General features: G+C 40.8%; 1 protein-coding gene across 1 annotated transcript in view; it reads left to right on the top strand.

Moving 5' to 3' along the window:
* The window catches only part of CREB3L1 (cAMP responsive element binding protein 3 like 1), a 174301-nt gene that overhangs the window by 144546 nt on the left and 11096 nt on the right, over positions 1 to 18659 (top strand). The window contains exons 5-7 of the mRNA XM_060262546.1: positions 8148 to 8305; positions 9250 to 9399; positions 12648 to 12706. Of these exons, the coding sequence (XP_060118529.1) occupies positions 8148 to 8305; positions 9250 to 9399; positions 12648 to 12706 (367 nt within the window). The remainder of the gene's footprint in view (positions 1 to 8147; positions 8306 to 9249; positions 9400 to 12647; positions 12707 to 18659) is intronic.

The raw sequence follows: 18659 nt of genomic DNA, 5'->3' as shown, positions 1-18659 counted from the left end.
GAGAACAATCAAGAGATCCAAGAATTACTGGCGAAAAAGAGATCTGCCTACCAAGCACATCTTGCTCAGCCCTCCTGTCCCGGGAAAAAAGCAACCTTTTGCGCTGTATGTAGCAACCTCCAGCGCAAGCTTCGAGACATTCAGAACAAGTGGTGGACCAAGCTTGCAGAGAGAACCCAGCTGTGTGCAGATACTGGTGATTTAAGAGGGTTCTACGAAGCCCTGAAGGCAGTATATAGTCCATCATATCAGGCTCAGAGTCCCTTGCGTAGTGCAGATGGCCAAGTGCTCCTCACAGACAAGTAGGGGTCCCAACCCTCCCGCCCTGGCGTGGGACCCCAGGATTTCCACCCTCTTCCCCCGCTCCCCAAAAAAAGGAAGCGGGGGGAGAGGGGGGAAACTGCGCCAAGGAGGTGCCTTGCGCGGCGGCCGGGATGATCCACGAGCTGCTGCTGGCCCTGCGGGGCTACACAGGCGGCCTCTTCGGCGGCTCCGGCCTGCAGGTGGCTGGGCTGGGCGTGGCAAGAGGTGGGCTGGGCGTGGCTGTGTGGGCTGGGCCTGACGGCTCCCCCCCCGCTCAGGTGTGCCCGGAGCTGCCCTTCCTGCACCCCAGCGAGAGCGGCCTGCTAGCCCGCGTGTGCCGCCTGGGCGCCTGCTACATCCGCTTCAGCGACTTCATCGAGCACTGCCCCGAGAACCTCCAGCCCCAGCAGCAGCCCCTGCTCCTGCCCCCCACCACCTCCAGCAGCAGCAGCAGCAGGTGAGCCCCCCTGCAGAACCTCCCCGCCCAAGCACCAGCCTCCGCCTTCCTCTCTGCACCTGCAACAACATCCCCACCACCACAACTGCAGCAGGTGAGCTTTTGACCTTGCTCCCCCCCTTCGGTGGCTTCCTCAGGGAGGAAGGGGCTTCTGGGCCGGGCTGGGCTCTGAGCCCCCTTCAGCCGCGAAGAAGGAGGCGCCGAGAGCGGTTCGGGCGCGTCCCTGCCAGCCTCACTGCTGCTGACCAACTGCTGCTGCTTCCAGATGGCTGGCGTTCCTGCGGGCTGGCGGGCGGCTCAGTCCTCCTTTCTTCCATCCGGCAGGCGAAGGGGGCGAGGGAGAGAAGAGGCGAGAGAGAAGGAGCGGGGGCGGCTCGGCAGCGCCGCCTTATCCGGGCCAGAGGCAGAGCCGGCCGTGGGCATCCCGCCTCGTCACGCGTGTGTGCATCGGGGGATGAAATAAACAATAAACAGGGCCCGGTGAGTGGCAGTGGGGCGCTGTGGGGCGGCAGGCTGGCTGGCAGGGCTGGCCGCTTTTGGCCTTGCTCCCTCCCCCTCCGGTGGCTCCTGCGGGGAGGAGGGGGCGTCTGGGCCGTCTCTTTAAATTCAGTTATGCTTGCCACACCCTTGCTCCTGGCTCCGCCCCAATATCTCCTGGCTCCACCCCCAAAGTCTCCTGGCTGCACCCCCAAAGTCCCCAGATATTTCTTGTATTGGACTTGGCAACCCTACAGACAAGGCATCCATACTGAACCGGTGGTCAGAGTATTTTCAGGTTCTCTTAAGTGCCAATCGCGTAGTTCAAGATTCAGCAATCCACCTTACCCCACTTCAACCAGTGAAAATAGAGTTGGATGAGATCCCCACCCTAGAAGAGACTGTTAAAGCCATCAAGCAACTGAAAAGTGGCAAGGCAGCGGGAGTTGATGGAATCCCACCAGAGATTTGGAAGCATGGGGGCATAGTACTACATAGCACACTTCACAAAGTACTTGTCACCTGCTGGGAACAAGGCAAACTACCACAGGATTTTCGCGATGCAATCATCATTACTCTACATAAGAACAAAGGGGAAAAGTCAGACTGCTCCAACTACCGGGGGATAACCCTGCTCTCCATCGCAGGCAAAATCCTTGCTAGAATACTCCTGAACAGACTGGTGCCCACCATTGCAGAAGAACTCCTCCCAGAGAGCCAGTGTGGCTTCAGAGCTAACAAGAGCGCCACTGACATGGTATTTGTTCTCAGGCAGCTCCAAGAGAAATGCAGGGAACAGAACAAGGGTCTATATGTGACTTTTGTCGACCTTACCAAAGCTTTTGATACTGTTAGCAGGAACGGCCTGTGGCAAATCTTGGAACGTTTAAGATGTCCCCCAAGGTTCCTCCGTATGGTCATCCAACTACATGAAGACCAGCGAGGCCAAGTTAGACACTGCAACAATCTGTCAGAGCCCTTCTCAATAGGCACAGGTGTAAAGCAAGGCTGTGTTCTTGTGCCAACTCTCTTTACGATCTTCTTTAGCATGGTGCTTCAAAGAGCCGCAGTAGATTTAGAGGACGACGATGTTGTCTACATCCGCTATCGCACCGATGGCAGCCTGTTCAACCTGAGGCGACTAAAGGCCCACTCCAAGACAATGGAAGAACTTACCCGAGAGCTACTGTTTGCTGATGATGCTGCACTTGTCTCCCACTCGGTATCAGCTCTGCAGCATATGACATCCTGCTTTGCAGAGGCTGCCAAGGTATTCGGCCTAGAAGTTAGTCTGAAGAAGACAGAAGTTCTCCACCAGCCTGCACCCCAGGAAGATTATCATCCTCCTTGCATCACTGTGGGTGAATCAGTTTTGAAGACAGTCCAGCAGTTCAGCTACCTGGGGTGCATCATCTCCTCAGACGCCAAGATCGACAAGGAGATTGATAATAGACTGGCAAAGGCAAACCGTGCATTTGGCCAACTGCATAAAAGAGTGTGGAGCAACAAGCATCTGAAAAAAGGCACAAAGATCAATGTTTACAAAGCGGTTGTGATGACAATGCTCATCTACGACTCCGAATCATGGGTATTATACCGTCATCACCTGTGATTCCTTGAGCGCTTTCATCAGCGCTGCCTTCGCACCATCCTCAACATCCACTGGAGTGACTTTGTGACCAACACTGAAGTCCTCAAGCGGGTGGAGGTTACAAGCATTGAGGCATTGCTGTTGAAGACACAGCTGCGCTGGGCAGGGCATATCTCCAGAATGGAAAACCACCGCCTTCCCAAGATTGCCCTGTATGGCGAACTTTCCACCGGCCATCAAAACAGAGGGGCACCAAAGAAGAGGTACAAGGACTCCTTGAAGAAATCCCTTGGTACCTGTTGCATTAACCATCACTAGTGGTCTGACCTAGCTTCAGATCGCAAAGCTTGGAGGCACACCATCCACCAGGCTGTCTCTTCCTTTGAGAACGCACGCATAGCTTGTCTTGAGGACAAAAGGAGATTGAGGAAGAATCGTACTGCTACAGCACCAACCCCAAATCAGACTTTTCCCTGCAGCCACTGTGGCCAGACCTGCCTGTCCCGCATTGGTCTTGTCAGCCACCAGCGAGCCTGCAGCAGATGTGGACTACTGCACCTTTCTTAAATGTTCGTTCGCGAAGTCAAACCGAGATTTATGCTGTGAGATCCCACGAGGCTCATTCTTGCCCCCCATAGTGTTTACTGTGGACATGATGCTTCAGAGATCATCTGGAGATTTAGAGTGAGGTACCACCAATATGCAGATGACATCGAGCTCTGTTTCTCCCCAAATTGGGTCAGTCTGTGGAGATCCTGAACAAATTACTGGAGGAAATAATGGGATAGATGAAGCTCAGTCCAAACAAAATTGAGGTGCTTTGGTCAATGACAAACCAGCTAGAGGACTCATGAGTCATCTCATTGTGTTGGGTTTTGGGGCTTTGGTTCAGGAGCCTGCATAGATGAATTGGATTGAGCCAAACAATGAATTGGATTGAGCCACAGTCCTTTTTGGCAGCCACTACAGATTGTGGAAACTGTACGTAGTCCAGTCCTTACAAGCCTTTCGACATCAATTGAAACATTAATAATAATAATAATAATAATAATAATAATAATAATAATAATAATAATAATAATAATAATAATAATAATAATAATAATAATAATAATACTTTTTATTTGTATCCCGCCCTCCCCGCCAGAAAACTTATTTCAGAAGGCCTTCAAATAGTGTTATCCCTGACTATTCATTTGTATGGACTGAGGCTTTTAAAATTATGTTATAGTTATATGTTGTTCAATTGCTGTAAAATGGCTTGGGCATAATTTGTTTTACAGAAAGGCAGCCTAGAAATTTAATAAATAAATAGATAGATGTCCTCTATCTCCTCATGACATAATGACCAATGGGATCATATACTTAAATGATGGGGTAGGACATCCAGTTTCCTTATGAGGAACAGCAGCTAACTCATGACAGCTTGTTTATTCTGAGTTGTTACTTGGGGTCAGTTATGACAGGGATTAAACTTTTTCATCACCTTTCAGTCTGTGATGATCTTAATCTTTATGAAGATCTGATGTGATTTCAAACAAATGTGACTGACCATTTATCACTGGCAAATCTCATTGGGTGGCAATGGTAGATCATATGCAATGCTGATTCTGTGAATTAGGCAGATCAAGAGAAGGAGGGCAGGAAGGGTTGCATCAGTGCTTAGTTCTTGTGGCCCTTTCTTACACGCTCAGAGAAATGCTGATGGACACTTTGGGGTCAGTCAGCAATTTTTCTCCAGGTCAGATTGGCAAGGGATCCTGGAGGTTTTTGCCATCTTCTGGGCATGGAGCAGGGATTCCTGGAGATCAATGTTCCCTCTAAGCTGTGGAGTCTTGTGAGTGAAAATTGTACTTTGTGAGCTACTGACATTAAAGTTGTGAGCTACTGCATAACTTTGTTTGCTTTAGGGCCATTTTTCCTGAGCTGAGACAAAAATGTGTGAGGCTAAACAATTGTGATCTAGCTCACACTAACTCAGCTTAGAGGGAACACTGCTGGGGATATGTATGTGTGAGGGAGATACTTGTGAAGTTCCAGCATTGCGCAGGGAGTTGAACTAGATGACCCTGGATGTCCCTTCCAGCTCTATGATTCTATATCACAATAACCTGGTTGTGTGGATTCACCCTGAGGCTACAATTTTATGCACGCACTCTCGGGAGTAAGCTACAATTAATACAGTGAAAATAAGTTTGCAAAGCTCAGACTTGACATCTCTTTCCTGGGAAACAATTGGCATGGGTTCAAGGGCTATGAATCTGAATCTTGAGTACAGTTTCTATGTATATGTATGACTTGGTTCATCTGTAACTTGAGGAAATTATTGCATTTGTGATCTCTCTGTTCCCTTTCCCTCACATTCCACTATCTTTCTGTCTTTTCAGTAAGCCATCATTTGACGTTACATTCAGACCAACATGCTAAGGTTTTTGCAGTCCTGATTTAGCAGGATAAGATTGACTCATATTTGGTTGACTTAGATGTAACAACAAATTGCAACTGGCTGCCCTGACCTGGATAGTCCAGGCAAGCCCAATATCAGAAGCTAAGCAGGGTTGACTCTGGCAGTACTTGGATGGGAGACTTCCTTGGAATACTAGATCCAGAGGCAGGGGCAGGCTTTATTCAGCCACAAATAGGGATCAGTTACTAGAAGTCACCATGTAGATAGATCCAAGTGGGCAGCCGTGTTGGTCTGAAGCAGTAGAACAAAGTAGGAGTCAAGTTTCGCCTTTAAGACCAACAAAGTTTTATTCAGAATGTATGAATCAGGTACAGTGAGCAGAGCTACATATAGCAACTTGACTCCTACTTTGTTCTAGAGGTCACCATGACTTCCAGGTGCATGTGCACATTCCCACACACATGCACATAAAAATACAAAAATCCACAACAAAAAATAAATTGTGGCTGGCTGAAGCCAGAGAGTAATTAATCAGTTTGCAGCCAGCAGAAGAAGAGGGGCAGGAGGAAATGCTGAGCCTGAAGATCCTCTAGGGGTTAAATCCCATGATGCTAATAGAATATGGTTGGTTTGAACTAAGCCTGCATATCTTCAAGTGCAATAAAAAGTATGCTTAAATAACAAAAGTCTGAGCAAGAAAATATCTTGTTAGAACCTGAGCTTGATGTCCTTAAATTATGGTTCTTATACCGTGCTTATGATATTGCCAGCTGGTCAGGGGAAAATGTTCTTTTAATAGATGTTTAATGAGTGAAAATGAGTAGTTGAAGCTTTTTAAGGCATGAAGTTAAATAACATTACCTGATAATTGTTCACAGATCAAACTGAGATTAAAGGGACAGCTGGAAGAAGCAGTTTAGAAGTTGGCAATCCTACATGCTCATCATTCTAATATATGCACACCTTGCAAACTTCATCAGGAATTGGTTCAGTCTTAAATATGGCAGAATTCCAAACAGAGTCTCCAAAAGTCTGCCTGATTCCTGGACCTCTAGTGTAGAACTCAATTTTAACTTCTTAGATAAACAATGTTGTAGGGAATGTTTGTGAGGATATAAAGATATGATGCCAATTTTTAAGTTTCTGGCATTACTGGAAAAGATCTCATATTCAGTTCCAGAAGAGCAGTGACATCAGGAATGTAGCTTGGCAGTCGCTAATACCACACTGGGGCCTGTTCAGCACAAATGAGCACATTTATTTGTTCGCTTAAAAATATAATTTCTCTCTAGGCTCTGGACAATCACATTCAAGTAAGCAAGCAATATTTCACACAAAATATAAGCCTCACTTAATGCTCAGCTCATAATAATTCTCCCCAAAAGAGGCTGTCTTTATAATACGACCATTAGCATGCTGCTACATTTTCTCAGCAGTCACTGAAGATCTGGAGGCCTATCATCCAGCAAATCCTGGTGCTTGCAGATCTGGGAAGATGGTAAAATTCTAGGATTCCTTCCAGGGAATTGCCAGCTAACAATTTTCCAGTCTCCTTAATCTCAGTGACAAGATTAATAGCTCTTGTTGATTGCAGATGTGAAATTACCAGACAGGGTACAAGGGGACTTGGCTGATTTTGCCCGCATATAACTGTGACAATAGTAGGTATTTTCATTAGAAAAACTGGGACTAACCCAGGCAGTCCAGGTTAGCTCCAATATATGGAAGGTTTAAATGAAGGACACTTCTCTAGCATTCATAACCTTTTAATTTCCTTGGGAACTTTAGGAACAAAGTGGATTATACATATTGCAAAAAATAGACCCATTCTTAGTTTCTGCCTTTGGTTTTACATTGCAAGATTGAACATGTATTTGTTAAATTTCGTGAACTACTTGTGTGATAGCACTCTACAAATGAATGGGACATCACCTAGCCTTCAGTAATTGTAATGGTCGGTCCAAGCAGTTCAAACTTGTACCTTAAATCAAAAGCTGAAATGTTGATGCCCTGTAGTCTCAGTTCTGCCACTGTTCAAAGAATCATAGAGCTAAGGGAAACCCCAAAGCCATCTAATTCCAACTCCTGCATCAGGAATGTTGAGTTAGGAGCAGAATGTTGAACTGTGAGTAGGCCAACAGATCCACCTGCACAATCCTCAGTATGCCCCTGAGAGCACCTGCATAGAGAAATGGGATGAGTGAACAGTAAACTCCAGGTGAGCCAAGTTGTATGTCATGCAAAAATGTAACAGCCAATCTGCCCAGAGTTGCAAGCAAATCTTAAATGAGAAGAAATTGTTTTGAAATGAGTCTGTGATTCAGGCACCAAGTATGAACAAAACCGATCTGCTGACTTATCCCACAGCAATCCCATTACAATCAGGCCATTGGTCTGCCTAGTCTAATTGAGTTTTCCTTGGCAGTGGCCATTTTTCAGCCCAACTACTTAGATGCTTTGATCTAGGGATGTTCGGGATGGAAACTTGGACTATGGTTGCCAGGTCCCCCCTGGCCACTGGCAGGGGATGGGGATGTTGGGCCAGGCTGGGAAAATTCCTGGAGATTTGGGGATGGAGCCTGGCGAGGACAGGGATATCAGTGGGGTACAATGCCATAGAGCCCACCCTCCAAAGCACCCATTTTCTCCTGGAGAATTGATCTCTGTGGTCTGGGGATGAGCTGTAATTCCAAGGGATCTCCAGGTCCCACCTGGAGGCTGGCATCCTTATCTTGGAACTGCACTACAAATATTTCTCTGAAGTTGTGTTGCCTGGGTCAGTATGCTACTTTTCATGCTTAAATCTCATCTGGATCTGCTCGTTTTTTCACACTTCTCTCATAGCAGCTCACAACATGGCTCTCCATGACTTGGTGCATTGCTGTTAACCTGCTCTCTGCATCTTCCCTTAGATGACCTGGTGCAGATGCCTCCTACTCCTCCCAGCAGCCATGGCAGTGACAGTGATGGTTCTCAGAGCCCAAGATCCCTGCCTCCCTCCAGCCCAGTCCATCCTGCTGCTCGTTCTTCTACAGCAATCTCCTCTTCTCCTCTCCTCACAGCACCACATGTAATTATCAAGGGGAGGGAGTTATTGTTATGGCATTTTGCTTTGCCATGAGGATCAGTGTGGCTCTTGTCCATCTCCATTAATAAGGTGAAAAGATAAAATTGCTTTAGATAGTCACAGTATGGAGATGGCTGTTCGGGTACAGCAGCAGTTTGCTACATGCCCATCTTTACGTTTCAGATTGGGACTGTGCCATTGAAATTATTTGCAACCATTTACTGGTCAGGTTTATATATAAATGTTGAGGCTCTTGCCATGTTCTGACATGCTTGGTAGTTCTTGTTGTCTGAAAGCTCAGAGGTCATAGATTTGCAGAAAAAGAACTTGCACCACTCTAATAGATAAGTGAATTGTTAACTCTGATGTGGAATCCATAGTGGGAGGAGAGGGAGAAGGGGATAAAACCCTATGAGGGAGGGAGGTTGCAAGCTGAAAGTTTTTTTTTAAAAAAAAATACAGCTTTAAAGGTGTTGTTTTGTGTTCTGTTGTAAACCTGGCCATTGTACTCCAAGGAAGGCAACCCTTTGTGAATTTCTCCTTTCTTTAAAGCACTGCAGTTTCTTGCCTAAGACTGCTTGATTTGGCTTCCAACCTATTACATGCTAAGTACAGAGGGTGCTGCACAACACCACAAGAAAGCTCCAGTCTCCAATCTACTGAGCTGTGACTCTGAGGGGCAAGGGTATACTGCTTTGCCCAGAGCAACAGCGCACCACAACATTCCAAGTGGTGCTTTGAGAAAAAATTGTTTTGAGGACTCTCACTCATGAATGTATACAGATACACACATACAGAGTGAAGGGATTGGACTGGGTGTATCACAAGGGCTCTCCTCTCCCCTCTCTCACTATCTCTGTTCTGATGGTTGCAAAGAAAACCTTTGGCTGGGGTGGAGCTGTTGGCATATTCTCAAAATGTTGCTATTTTCTTCTTTTTCCTGGCAGAAGTTACAAGGGACATCGGGACCTCTGCTCCTAACGGAGGAGGAGAAACGTACCCTTATTGCTGAGGGTTATCCTATCCCAACCAAGCTGCCTCTCACCAAAGCAGAGGAGAAAGCATTGAAGAGAGTCAGGCGAAAGATCAAGAACAAGGTCTGTGAGTTTACTGTATGGGAGAGTAACTCATGTTTGTGTGTGATTCAGTAGATCAAGGAATTTTTACTCTTTTGTCTGCTGTCATTAAATCCCTATGCAGTTGGGCCTTGGATACAGCTGTAACTGTGGGGAAGGGTCCAGAATCTGCAGACACATGTAGAATTCTAGAATTATGAAGGCCATTTCTTACATTACAATTTTTGGTAATAAGAATATGGTCATGCTGATTATGACAACAACAAAAGCAGAAGAACTCATATACCCGTATTTATGTGAGCCAAATATGGCTCTCCCAGACCATTTCCAGATCCCTCAATGGCGCAGGCTTGTGAAAAGGTACTTCTCTCTCAATCAGTTCTGCAGTCTTCGTGATTGTGGAGGAAAGCTTGAAAACTTACAAGTGGTATCTAGTAAAGGGACATGAATCAGAAGGGTTTGTAAAAGTCAGTGAGCTGAATTTCTGCATTTGACAAGTTGCTTGTACTTTCTGAGCCTCATCCAGCTGTACTCATGTTTTGCTGCTTTGCCCTCTCCTCCAGATCTTTGTTTATCTCTTCCTTGTAATCTGGCAACCCTATACACACAGCTGACCTTTGGTGATACAGAGAAGATTCTTGTGCTGTGGTGTCAGGTGCTGCAAAAGCAACTTTTAAAAAATCTGTATACCCAATCAGCTCTTCAGTAGTCAATGTAAAACCCTGCTAGGCAAAATTCCCATCTGGACACACTCACTTTCTAAAAAACACTTGGAGGACACCAGGAAAGGTGTCAGCAGGCACCATTGCACCCACACGTGTCACTCTGAGGACCCCTGACATAACTACAGATAATTGTTTGCACAATTTCCATGTTTGTACCTTCTAGTTGCAGAATTTAGAAAACCAGACAGCATTTCCCATCAATTCACCCCATTAGTATATTAATGTATTAAATAAGTCTTGTACTTTGATAGGCTCTTTCATTGTTTCTCTCCACTCCAACAAAATTTTACAAAGTATATTGTCCTCATACAGAAGGGATGGCACAGGGATGTAGTACAGTCCTGTAGTACAAAGTATATTTTACAAGTAAATGGTCAGTGATTTGTTTTGAGTCACTGTTGTTAGATTTGTATAATTGATTGTAAAACTGAACAAAAGCATCAACTATTTGGGCTGATTTAATCTGAATCTTTTCTTGTGATCCTGTTATGGAGTCTATGTACTTAGACGGGGGGGGGGGTTCTTTTTAAGTTTCCAGGACAGTAATCTAAGTGATTTTGCAGTTTTAGACCAAAATTTGTGTTTGATCTGAAGCATATTCTTTTGTACTCGTGATAACTCTAGAGTGTCAAGCGTCTTACTTTCAAGTAGCAGTTGTTGATAGACTTTTTTTACTTTGACTTGTTTCTCCAAATGTGCAATTTTTGTTACTCTTGCCAGATGGTATTTAACACAGCAAAAACTTTCCTACATTTCTAAAACAAATTCTCCACTCTTTTGGGAAGGGCACAGCGAATTTGGTACACACTGGCACTGTTGATGAGTATGCCAACACATCCAACACTTCTGGCAACACATTTACCATATTGCGCACTGCAAAGTTCTGGTGAAGGCAAAAATACTATTATTGACTGTGCCATCCTTTCTGAACGCAAAGAATTAATAATAATTTTATGCGCTGCTGCAAGGGCTGTGATAGCAAAATCTTGAAAGAATGAGACTCTTCCTGCTGTTTCTGATTGGTTTGTTAAACAATCTGAGTATTGTATTATGGATAAATTGTCTGACCATTTAACACAGAAAATGGTCCTTATGTGTCTAACACTGAATCAATATGGTTTCCAGTTATTGAATATCTTTCAACTATAGATAACTCAAGTAGGCTTTCAGCTCTAACTCAGGTCATTGTAATACTAGAATCACCTCAGGATGCATAACTCTGTTCTCCACCCCATGTTCAATTGCTAATCTTTGTAATTTGTTCAAATGCTTGTTTATATTAATTATTTTCATCAATAAAAGTTATTAAAAATAAGTCTTGAAAATCCCACCAAAACTGCTTCCAGGGCCCTTAGTTCTGAATACATAAGGACAAGTTGAATAGTTAAAGTGAGCTAATTGTCCAGGAGGAGTTGTTTCTCATACAGGTGAATAAGCAAATATCCATCTGGAAATGCTTCACTAAACAGTTAACTGTGGATCCCTTTTGAATGTGGGTTTCCATATTAAGAGTCTACAATGTGATTAGTCACCTGCTGTGATTCAGAAATAGTCTCTCAGACAAGATTCACTCCATCTGGCCTAGATGATTCAGCTAGTTATGGAAAACTGCATATTTAATTGAAGCTGATTTGCAGCCTGATCATAATGTAAAACATGATTTGCCAGCATAGAATGGTTAAAAAAATGTACATGAACAGATACTCACAAAGCTGGTGCCAGTGTCAGGAACTTTTAGGGCGCTGATCCTAGAGAATGTCTAATGTCCATGAATTTTAATATTGTTTCCAATTCCGCACTAGACCTTTAATCCTGGTTCAGTGCTGTCCCCAAACTGATTTTCTACACTAGAATAATAGAATCATGAACTCACAGAGTTGGTTTCTATGATTCCATGATTCAAGTGTAGAATGTCAGTTTGGGGACAGAGCTGAACCAGGAGTAAAGGTCTATATACTTTAAGTCCACCTAGCTGAGTATTAGCTAATTTTTAAAAACTGGAGATTGTAAGGAGTTGAAAAAGTGCTCTATCACTGAAACATGAGATATTTCCAAAAAGGAACGTTATTGAGTTTCTACCAATAGACCTTTGATCTGTCTAAACTAATATTGCAAACTCTGACTGAACTCAGCTTCTGGAACTTTAAGCAGTCTTACCTGATATGTTGGGGATTGAACATAGAATCTTGTTCATGCCAAGCCTGTGGGCTGCCACTAAGTTGAGGACCCTCGCAGTTTGTGTTGGAGATCAGCATGTCGGAATAGATGTCACTGCCTTAACCATGGCCAGGCTGTCTAGGGTACTTCCAGTGCAGGAACAGCCTGTGCAACTCTCCATAGAGTGATGTAAGAGCTCCTTTTGTGAGCAATACAGACAAACTGCAAATGAGGCAACTCATGCTCCCTTCCTGTTTCAGTTCTTGCTGGAATGTGTGAAAGGGTTCTGAGAAGTGTGTAATGGCAGAAAACACATCTCTGAATTACAGTGTGGAATGTATTTTTAAACAGGTCCTATCGCTAATTCTTGATCTCCTTTTTCTTCAGATTTCTGCACAAGAGAGTCGTAGGAAGAAGAAAGAATATGTGGAGTGTCTGGAGAAAAAGTATGTGTGTTCTTCTGAGTATGTACATCCATATTCAGTAAATATTAAGCTTTTAGGTCACTGGTTTCACTGGATAACAGTGACTACTGGACTCTTGTTGAGTGTCTTCTTGTAAAATTCACACACACCCCTCCCAAATATCATCCTTTGTTACCTGATTACTAACAGAAGAGCCCCTCCTTGTGTATTTAAGGACATCCATATGAGAAGGTCATACCCTGACTAGCCATGGACACAGTTCATCCATCAAGTCTGCCAGATCTCCTTTGGTCTCCCTGCCCTCCCCTCTGGTTCTCTGCTCATTGCATACTTTTGCTCCAGCCCAATTATGGAACATCTAAAGCATAACAGGTTGCCAAAGAGTGTGGTTCATCATGGGTAGATTATATGTTTAGATGTCTAATGGATTGGCTATGTGAAGGCTGCCTTAAGGAAGATGGGAATCACTTTTTCCATTTCTGCTATGGACAGGCAAGAAAGAATGAGTTCAAATGGCATCTAAAAGACTGAGGTTGTATATTAGACAAAAATTTCCAATAGGGTGGCAGAACATTTGAAAAAAACCATTTAAGAGTCCATCACTGGAGAGCCCATCACCAGAGCTCATTAAGGGCAGGTTCAACAAATGCCTAGATGAGTTATTTTAGGTGAACTCAACCCAGCAGAATGGAGGAGCAGCAGCAAAATGATCTCTTAAGGTCACTTCCAGCATTATATCCACAACTTCCTATTCACTACTGATTAAGGGATTTTTTTAAAAAAATTACAAAGATGCTTTAGGACAGATTGCTGTGGTTGACCAGGTCTTGGGACATGATATTTTATAACAAGCTCAAGTACACAGATTCCATTCATGGGAATGGGAACTAAGGAAATGGGGTGTAACAGATCTCTTCACATTCTATAGAGTGGCATATAAATCTAACAAATAAATTCATGAAATGATGAATTTCTAATAATATAGCTTAAAATCATATAATGTCATGTAATTATTATGTAAATGAAGAATTAATATGAAGGAAGAAAAATTGTTCTCTACAAACCTGTTTAAACCTTTTGGAGTAATAATGGAGGAAAATGCAGAGATGTTACAGCTCAGCTCCTTAGTTCCTGGAATGTATTTTGTTTTAAACAATTTTATTGATAACATATGGTAACAATTTCCGTTAATAACTTCTTTTCATCTATCCCATATGCTTCTTTCTAATCACCCCTCCCCCCGTTACTTGACCCCCGCCAGTGTTATTTACTCAAAATACTAACATTAAAAGGTACCATTAATTACTAAGAACTAAAATTAATGTTCTTCTTTCTTCTAAAGTTTAATCATTATCAAAAATTGTCCAAAGTCCTTTTACTTTCTACTCGTCTTCTACATAACTTCTAAATTTTTTCCACTCCCTTTTAAAATCTTCTAAATCATAGTCTCTTAAAGTTCTTGTTAATTTGTCCATCTCACTCTATGTCATAACTTTTACAATCCAATCCCATTTTTCTGGTATTTTTTTCTTGCTTCCATAACTGCACGCATAGTGTCCTAGCAGCTGAAAGCGAGTACCAAATTATAGTTCTATCTTTTTTTGGAAATTTTTCCATTTGTAATCCCAACAGAAAAGTCTCTGCAACTTTCTTGAATTCATATCCCAAAATCCTAGAAATTTCTTGTTGGATCATATGCCAATACTTTTTCACTCTTTCACAAGTCCACCACATATGGTAGAAAGAACATTCATGTTTTTTTGCATTTCCAACATCTGTCTGGTATCTTGTTATTCATCTTTGCCAATTTTTTAGGAGTCATATACCATCTATACATCATTTTAAAAACAGTTCTCTTTAATACTCTGACATGTTGAAAGTTTCATAGAGTTCTTCCATAAATATTCCCATGTATCCATCTGTATTTCTTTATTTACATTTATTGCCCATTTAATCATTTTAGATTTCACTACTTCATCTTCTGTAGACCATTTTAAAAGTAACTTATAAGTTTTGAAATTAATTTTTCATTATCTCCAAGCAGAACTTTTTCCACTTCTGTTTGCTCTCGTCTTATTCCTTCAGTTTTAATATCATTTTCCACCAAACTCTTTATTTGCTGCATTTGAAACCTATAGTTTTTGTTATTCAACTCCACAGCCGTTTTCAATGCTATTTTGCCACTTTGTATTTTTAATAGTTGATTGTATGACAGCCATTTTTCCTCATCTGTCTCAGTGGTTATTTTTATCACTTCTGCTGGCACTATCCATAATGGTTTTCTTTCATCACCATATTTCTTATATTTCATCCAGGTATTCAACAAATTATTTCTTATACAATGGTGAGAGAAAAAACTATCCATCTTTTTCTTCCCATAATACATATAAGCATGCCAGCCGAATTTATTTCCATGACCTTCAACGCTAAAAGTTTTTTATTCAACAGCGTCACCCAATCTTTTATCCACACTAAACAAACTGCTTCATGATATAATCTTAAATCTGGTAATTGGAATCCTCCTCTTTCTTTAGCATCTATTAAAACTTTCATTTTAATCCTTGGTTTCTTCCCAGCCCATACAAATTCCGAAATCTTCCTTTGCCATTTGTTAAATTATTTACTGTCTTTCACAATTGGAATAGTTTGAAACAAATACATTATTCTCGGCAAAATATTCATCTTAATTGCAGCTATTCTTCCAAGCAAAGTTAAGCTTATTCCATTTTATCATATCTTCCTCCATTTTACGCCATAGCTTTTCATAGTTATTTTTGAACAAGTCAATATTCTTCATTGTTATTTCCACACCCAAATATTTTACTTTAGAGGTAACTTCACATCCTATTAGTCTCTGCAACTCCTTTTGTTTATTTACTTGCATATTTTTACATAAAATTTTTGATTTTTCTTTATTAACATAAAATCCTGCCAGTTCTCCATATTCTTGTATTTTAGCTAACAACAATGGTGTTACTTGTATAGGATTTTCATTTATAAACATTATATCATCTGCAAATGCTCTATATTTGTAAATAAATCCTTTAACTCTCAACCCTTCTATTTCTTTATCATCTTGATTTGCATCAATAAAATTTCAAGAGTCATTATAAACAACAAAGGTGAAAGCAGACAACCTTGTCTTGTACCTTTGCTGATTATCATTTCATCTGTAAGATCTGCATTTATACATAACCTTGCACGTTGTTCAGTATATATTGCCTTTATCATCCTTATGAAGTTTTCCCCCAACTCTATTTTCTCCATTACTGCAAACATGAAGTCCCAGTTCAAATTGTCAAAAGCTTTCTCCGCATCCGCAAAGAATAATGCAACTTCCTTCTCTGGAGGTCTTTCATAATATTCTACGATATTTACAACAGTTCTAATATTGTCTCTTATTTGCCTTTTAGGGAGAAATCCCACTTGCCAATTAGGGAGAAATCCTTTATGAAATTTATCAAATATTGTTTAAGTCATTCTGCCAAAATTCTTGTATGCCTTATAGTCATTATTTAGTAATGAAATTGGTCTATAGTTCTTTACATTCGTGACAGCTCTATCTTCCTTAGGAATCTAAGAAATTACAGCTTCCTTCCATGTATTTGGTATTTTCCCTTTTATTCTTATCATATTCATCAATTTTTAAAGTTTCGATACTAATTCTTCTTTAAAAATTAAAAAAAAAATTGCCACATATCCATCTGGCCCAGGTGCTTTTCCAATTTTCATTGCATTAATCGCTGCTTCAATTTCTATTTTTTCAATTGGATCATTCAAAAATGTTTTCATATATTCAGTTAAGGGTGCAATTTTAATCTTTTGCAAATACGCTTCCATCCTTTCCTTCTTTACTTTAACACCTTTAAATAATTTAGCATAGTACTTGAAAAATTCTCTCTTTATTCCTTCTTGATCTACCATCTCTCTTCCATCAACCACAATTTTATTAATAATTTTACTTTCTTTTTCTTTAGTTGCCAGGCCAAATACTTTCCAGGTTTATTCGCTCCCTCAAAGGACTTCTGTTGTAATTTTTTCAAATTCCATTCCAATTCCTTATTTAACAAATGTCTCGTTTGTGCTTGTAGTATTGTAATCTCTCTTATAATTTTTTTCCCCCTGGCCTTTTCCTCAGTTCCCCTTCTTTTTTCTTTATTTCATTTTGAATGTCCAACATCTGTTTTTCTTTTGCCCTTTTGTCCTTATTGTTTAATGTAATCAATATTTCTCTCATTACGGCTTTATAAGCATCCCACACCATCTGAAATTCTATATCATCTTTATCATTTATTTGGAAGAAAGTTTTAGTTTCATTTTCTAGAAATGTCACTAATTCTTTATTTTGTAGTAAATCTTCATTTAATCTCCTCACTTTTTTAGACAATTTTGTAATCCATAATATTGGGTTATGATCTGCACCTATCTTCGGTAAGATCTCTATTTTCTTAGTTATAAGGCCTAAATCCTTTGTATCCCATAACATGTCAATTCTGGAAAAAGTATTATGTCTTGCTGAAAAAAAATGTATAATCTCATACTTCAGGATTAAATTTTCTACATATGTCTTCCAAGTTTTCTTGTTTAACCAGTTCAAAGAAGGATTTCGGCAATTTTCCTTCTTTAGTGTTATTTTTTTCCCCAGATCTATCCAATGTATTCTGAATTGTTCCATTAAAGTCTCCCATAATCATGACCTGATCGTATGTCACTTCATCAAGTTGTTTTATAATGTCTTTTTAAAAAAAAATCTTTTGCACCATTTGGTGCATACAGTCCCAATAATAAGGTTTTTTTCGCATTTGTTATTGCTTCTACTGCCACAAATCTTCCATCTTTATCTTTAAATATTATTTTTGGGTCCAATTCTTGTTTAATATAAAAAAATCACACCCCTTTTCTTCTGTTCAGCCAATGAAAAAAAATTCAAGTCCTAATTGTTTATTCCATAAAAATTTATAATCCTTTTGTTTAATATGAACTTCGTGTAAGCAAATTATATTACAGTTTTATTTTTTAATCCAATGAAATATTGCCTTTCTTTTTTGTGGTAAATTTAGTCCATTTACATTCCAAGATAATAATTTATAATCCATCATGGTGCAAATTCTTTATTCTCTTCATAAAATTTACGCAGCTCCTGTGTATTTGTAATTGTAATCCTTCTTCCTTGCAGCTCAAAGCTCAAACCTTCAGGTATTATCCATCTATACCTCATTCCATTGTCACGTAGTTTTTCTGTTAATTTCTTATATGTTCTCCTGTCATTTATCACTTGTCTTGGCAATTCTTTCATTATTCTTACTCTGCTTCCTCCCACTATCAATGTCTTTTCAAAAATTTTATTCAAGATTTTCCCCACCATTTCTTTTGTCATATATCTTATAAAAACATCTCTTGGTAAGTTATTTTTCTTGGCATATGATGAATTCACTCTATACATATAATCATACATATTTCTAGTCCCTTCAGGATCTTCCTCCAAGAAATCAGCAATTATTTTTATTACATGTTCTTTTAAGTCTGTCCCTTCTTCTTCAGGTACTCCTCTAAGACGTATTTGTGTCTCCATCAATTTACAGTCATGGATTGTTATTTTTTCTTGCATTTTTAGTAAGGTGGAATCCTGGAGTTGAACTTTCCCTTCTACCTCCTGCACTTTTTTTGACACCACCACTGTTTCATTTCTAAGCTCTTCCATTTCTTTTTTAAAGTCCTAAATATCTTTTTAAAGTTCTTTTTTGCAAGCTTTTATCATCTTTTCCACCCCTTTCATTATTTTAGCTTCCATTGCTTCCAACTGATCTTGCATCTTCTCCAATGAGGCAGCCCTTGCACAGGTTACTTTTGACTCTGACATTAAAAAAACAGCGAAAAATTTGATATCACCAAATTAAATTTCAACTATCAGGTTTGATAGATTAGAACTTGCCCTTTCAAATGAGCCTAATTTCGCCATCCTCCGACCTTCCCA

Source organism: Heteronotia binoei, chromosome 21, assembly GCF_032191835.1.
Source record: "Heteronotia binoei isolate CCM8104 ecotype False Entrance Well chromosome 21, APGP_CSIRO_Hbin_v1, whole genome shotgun sequence".
In the NCBI taxonomy this organism is placed as follows: domain Eukaryota; kingdom Metazoa; phylum Chordata; class Lepidosauria; order Squamata; family Gekkonidae; genus Heteronotia; species Heteronotia binoei.
Note: the sequence above shows the minus strand (reverse complement) of the source record. Positions and strands in the feature narration are given on the sequence as shown.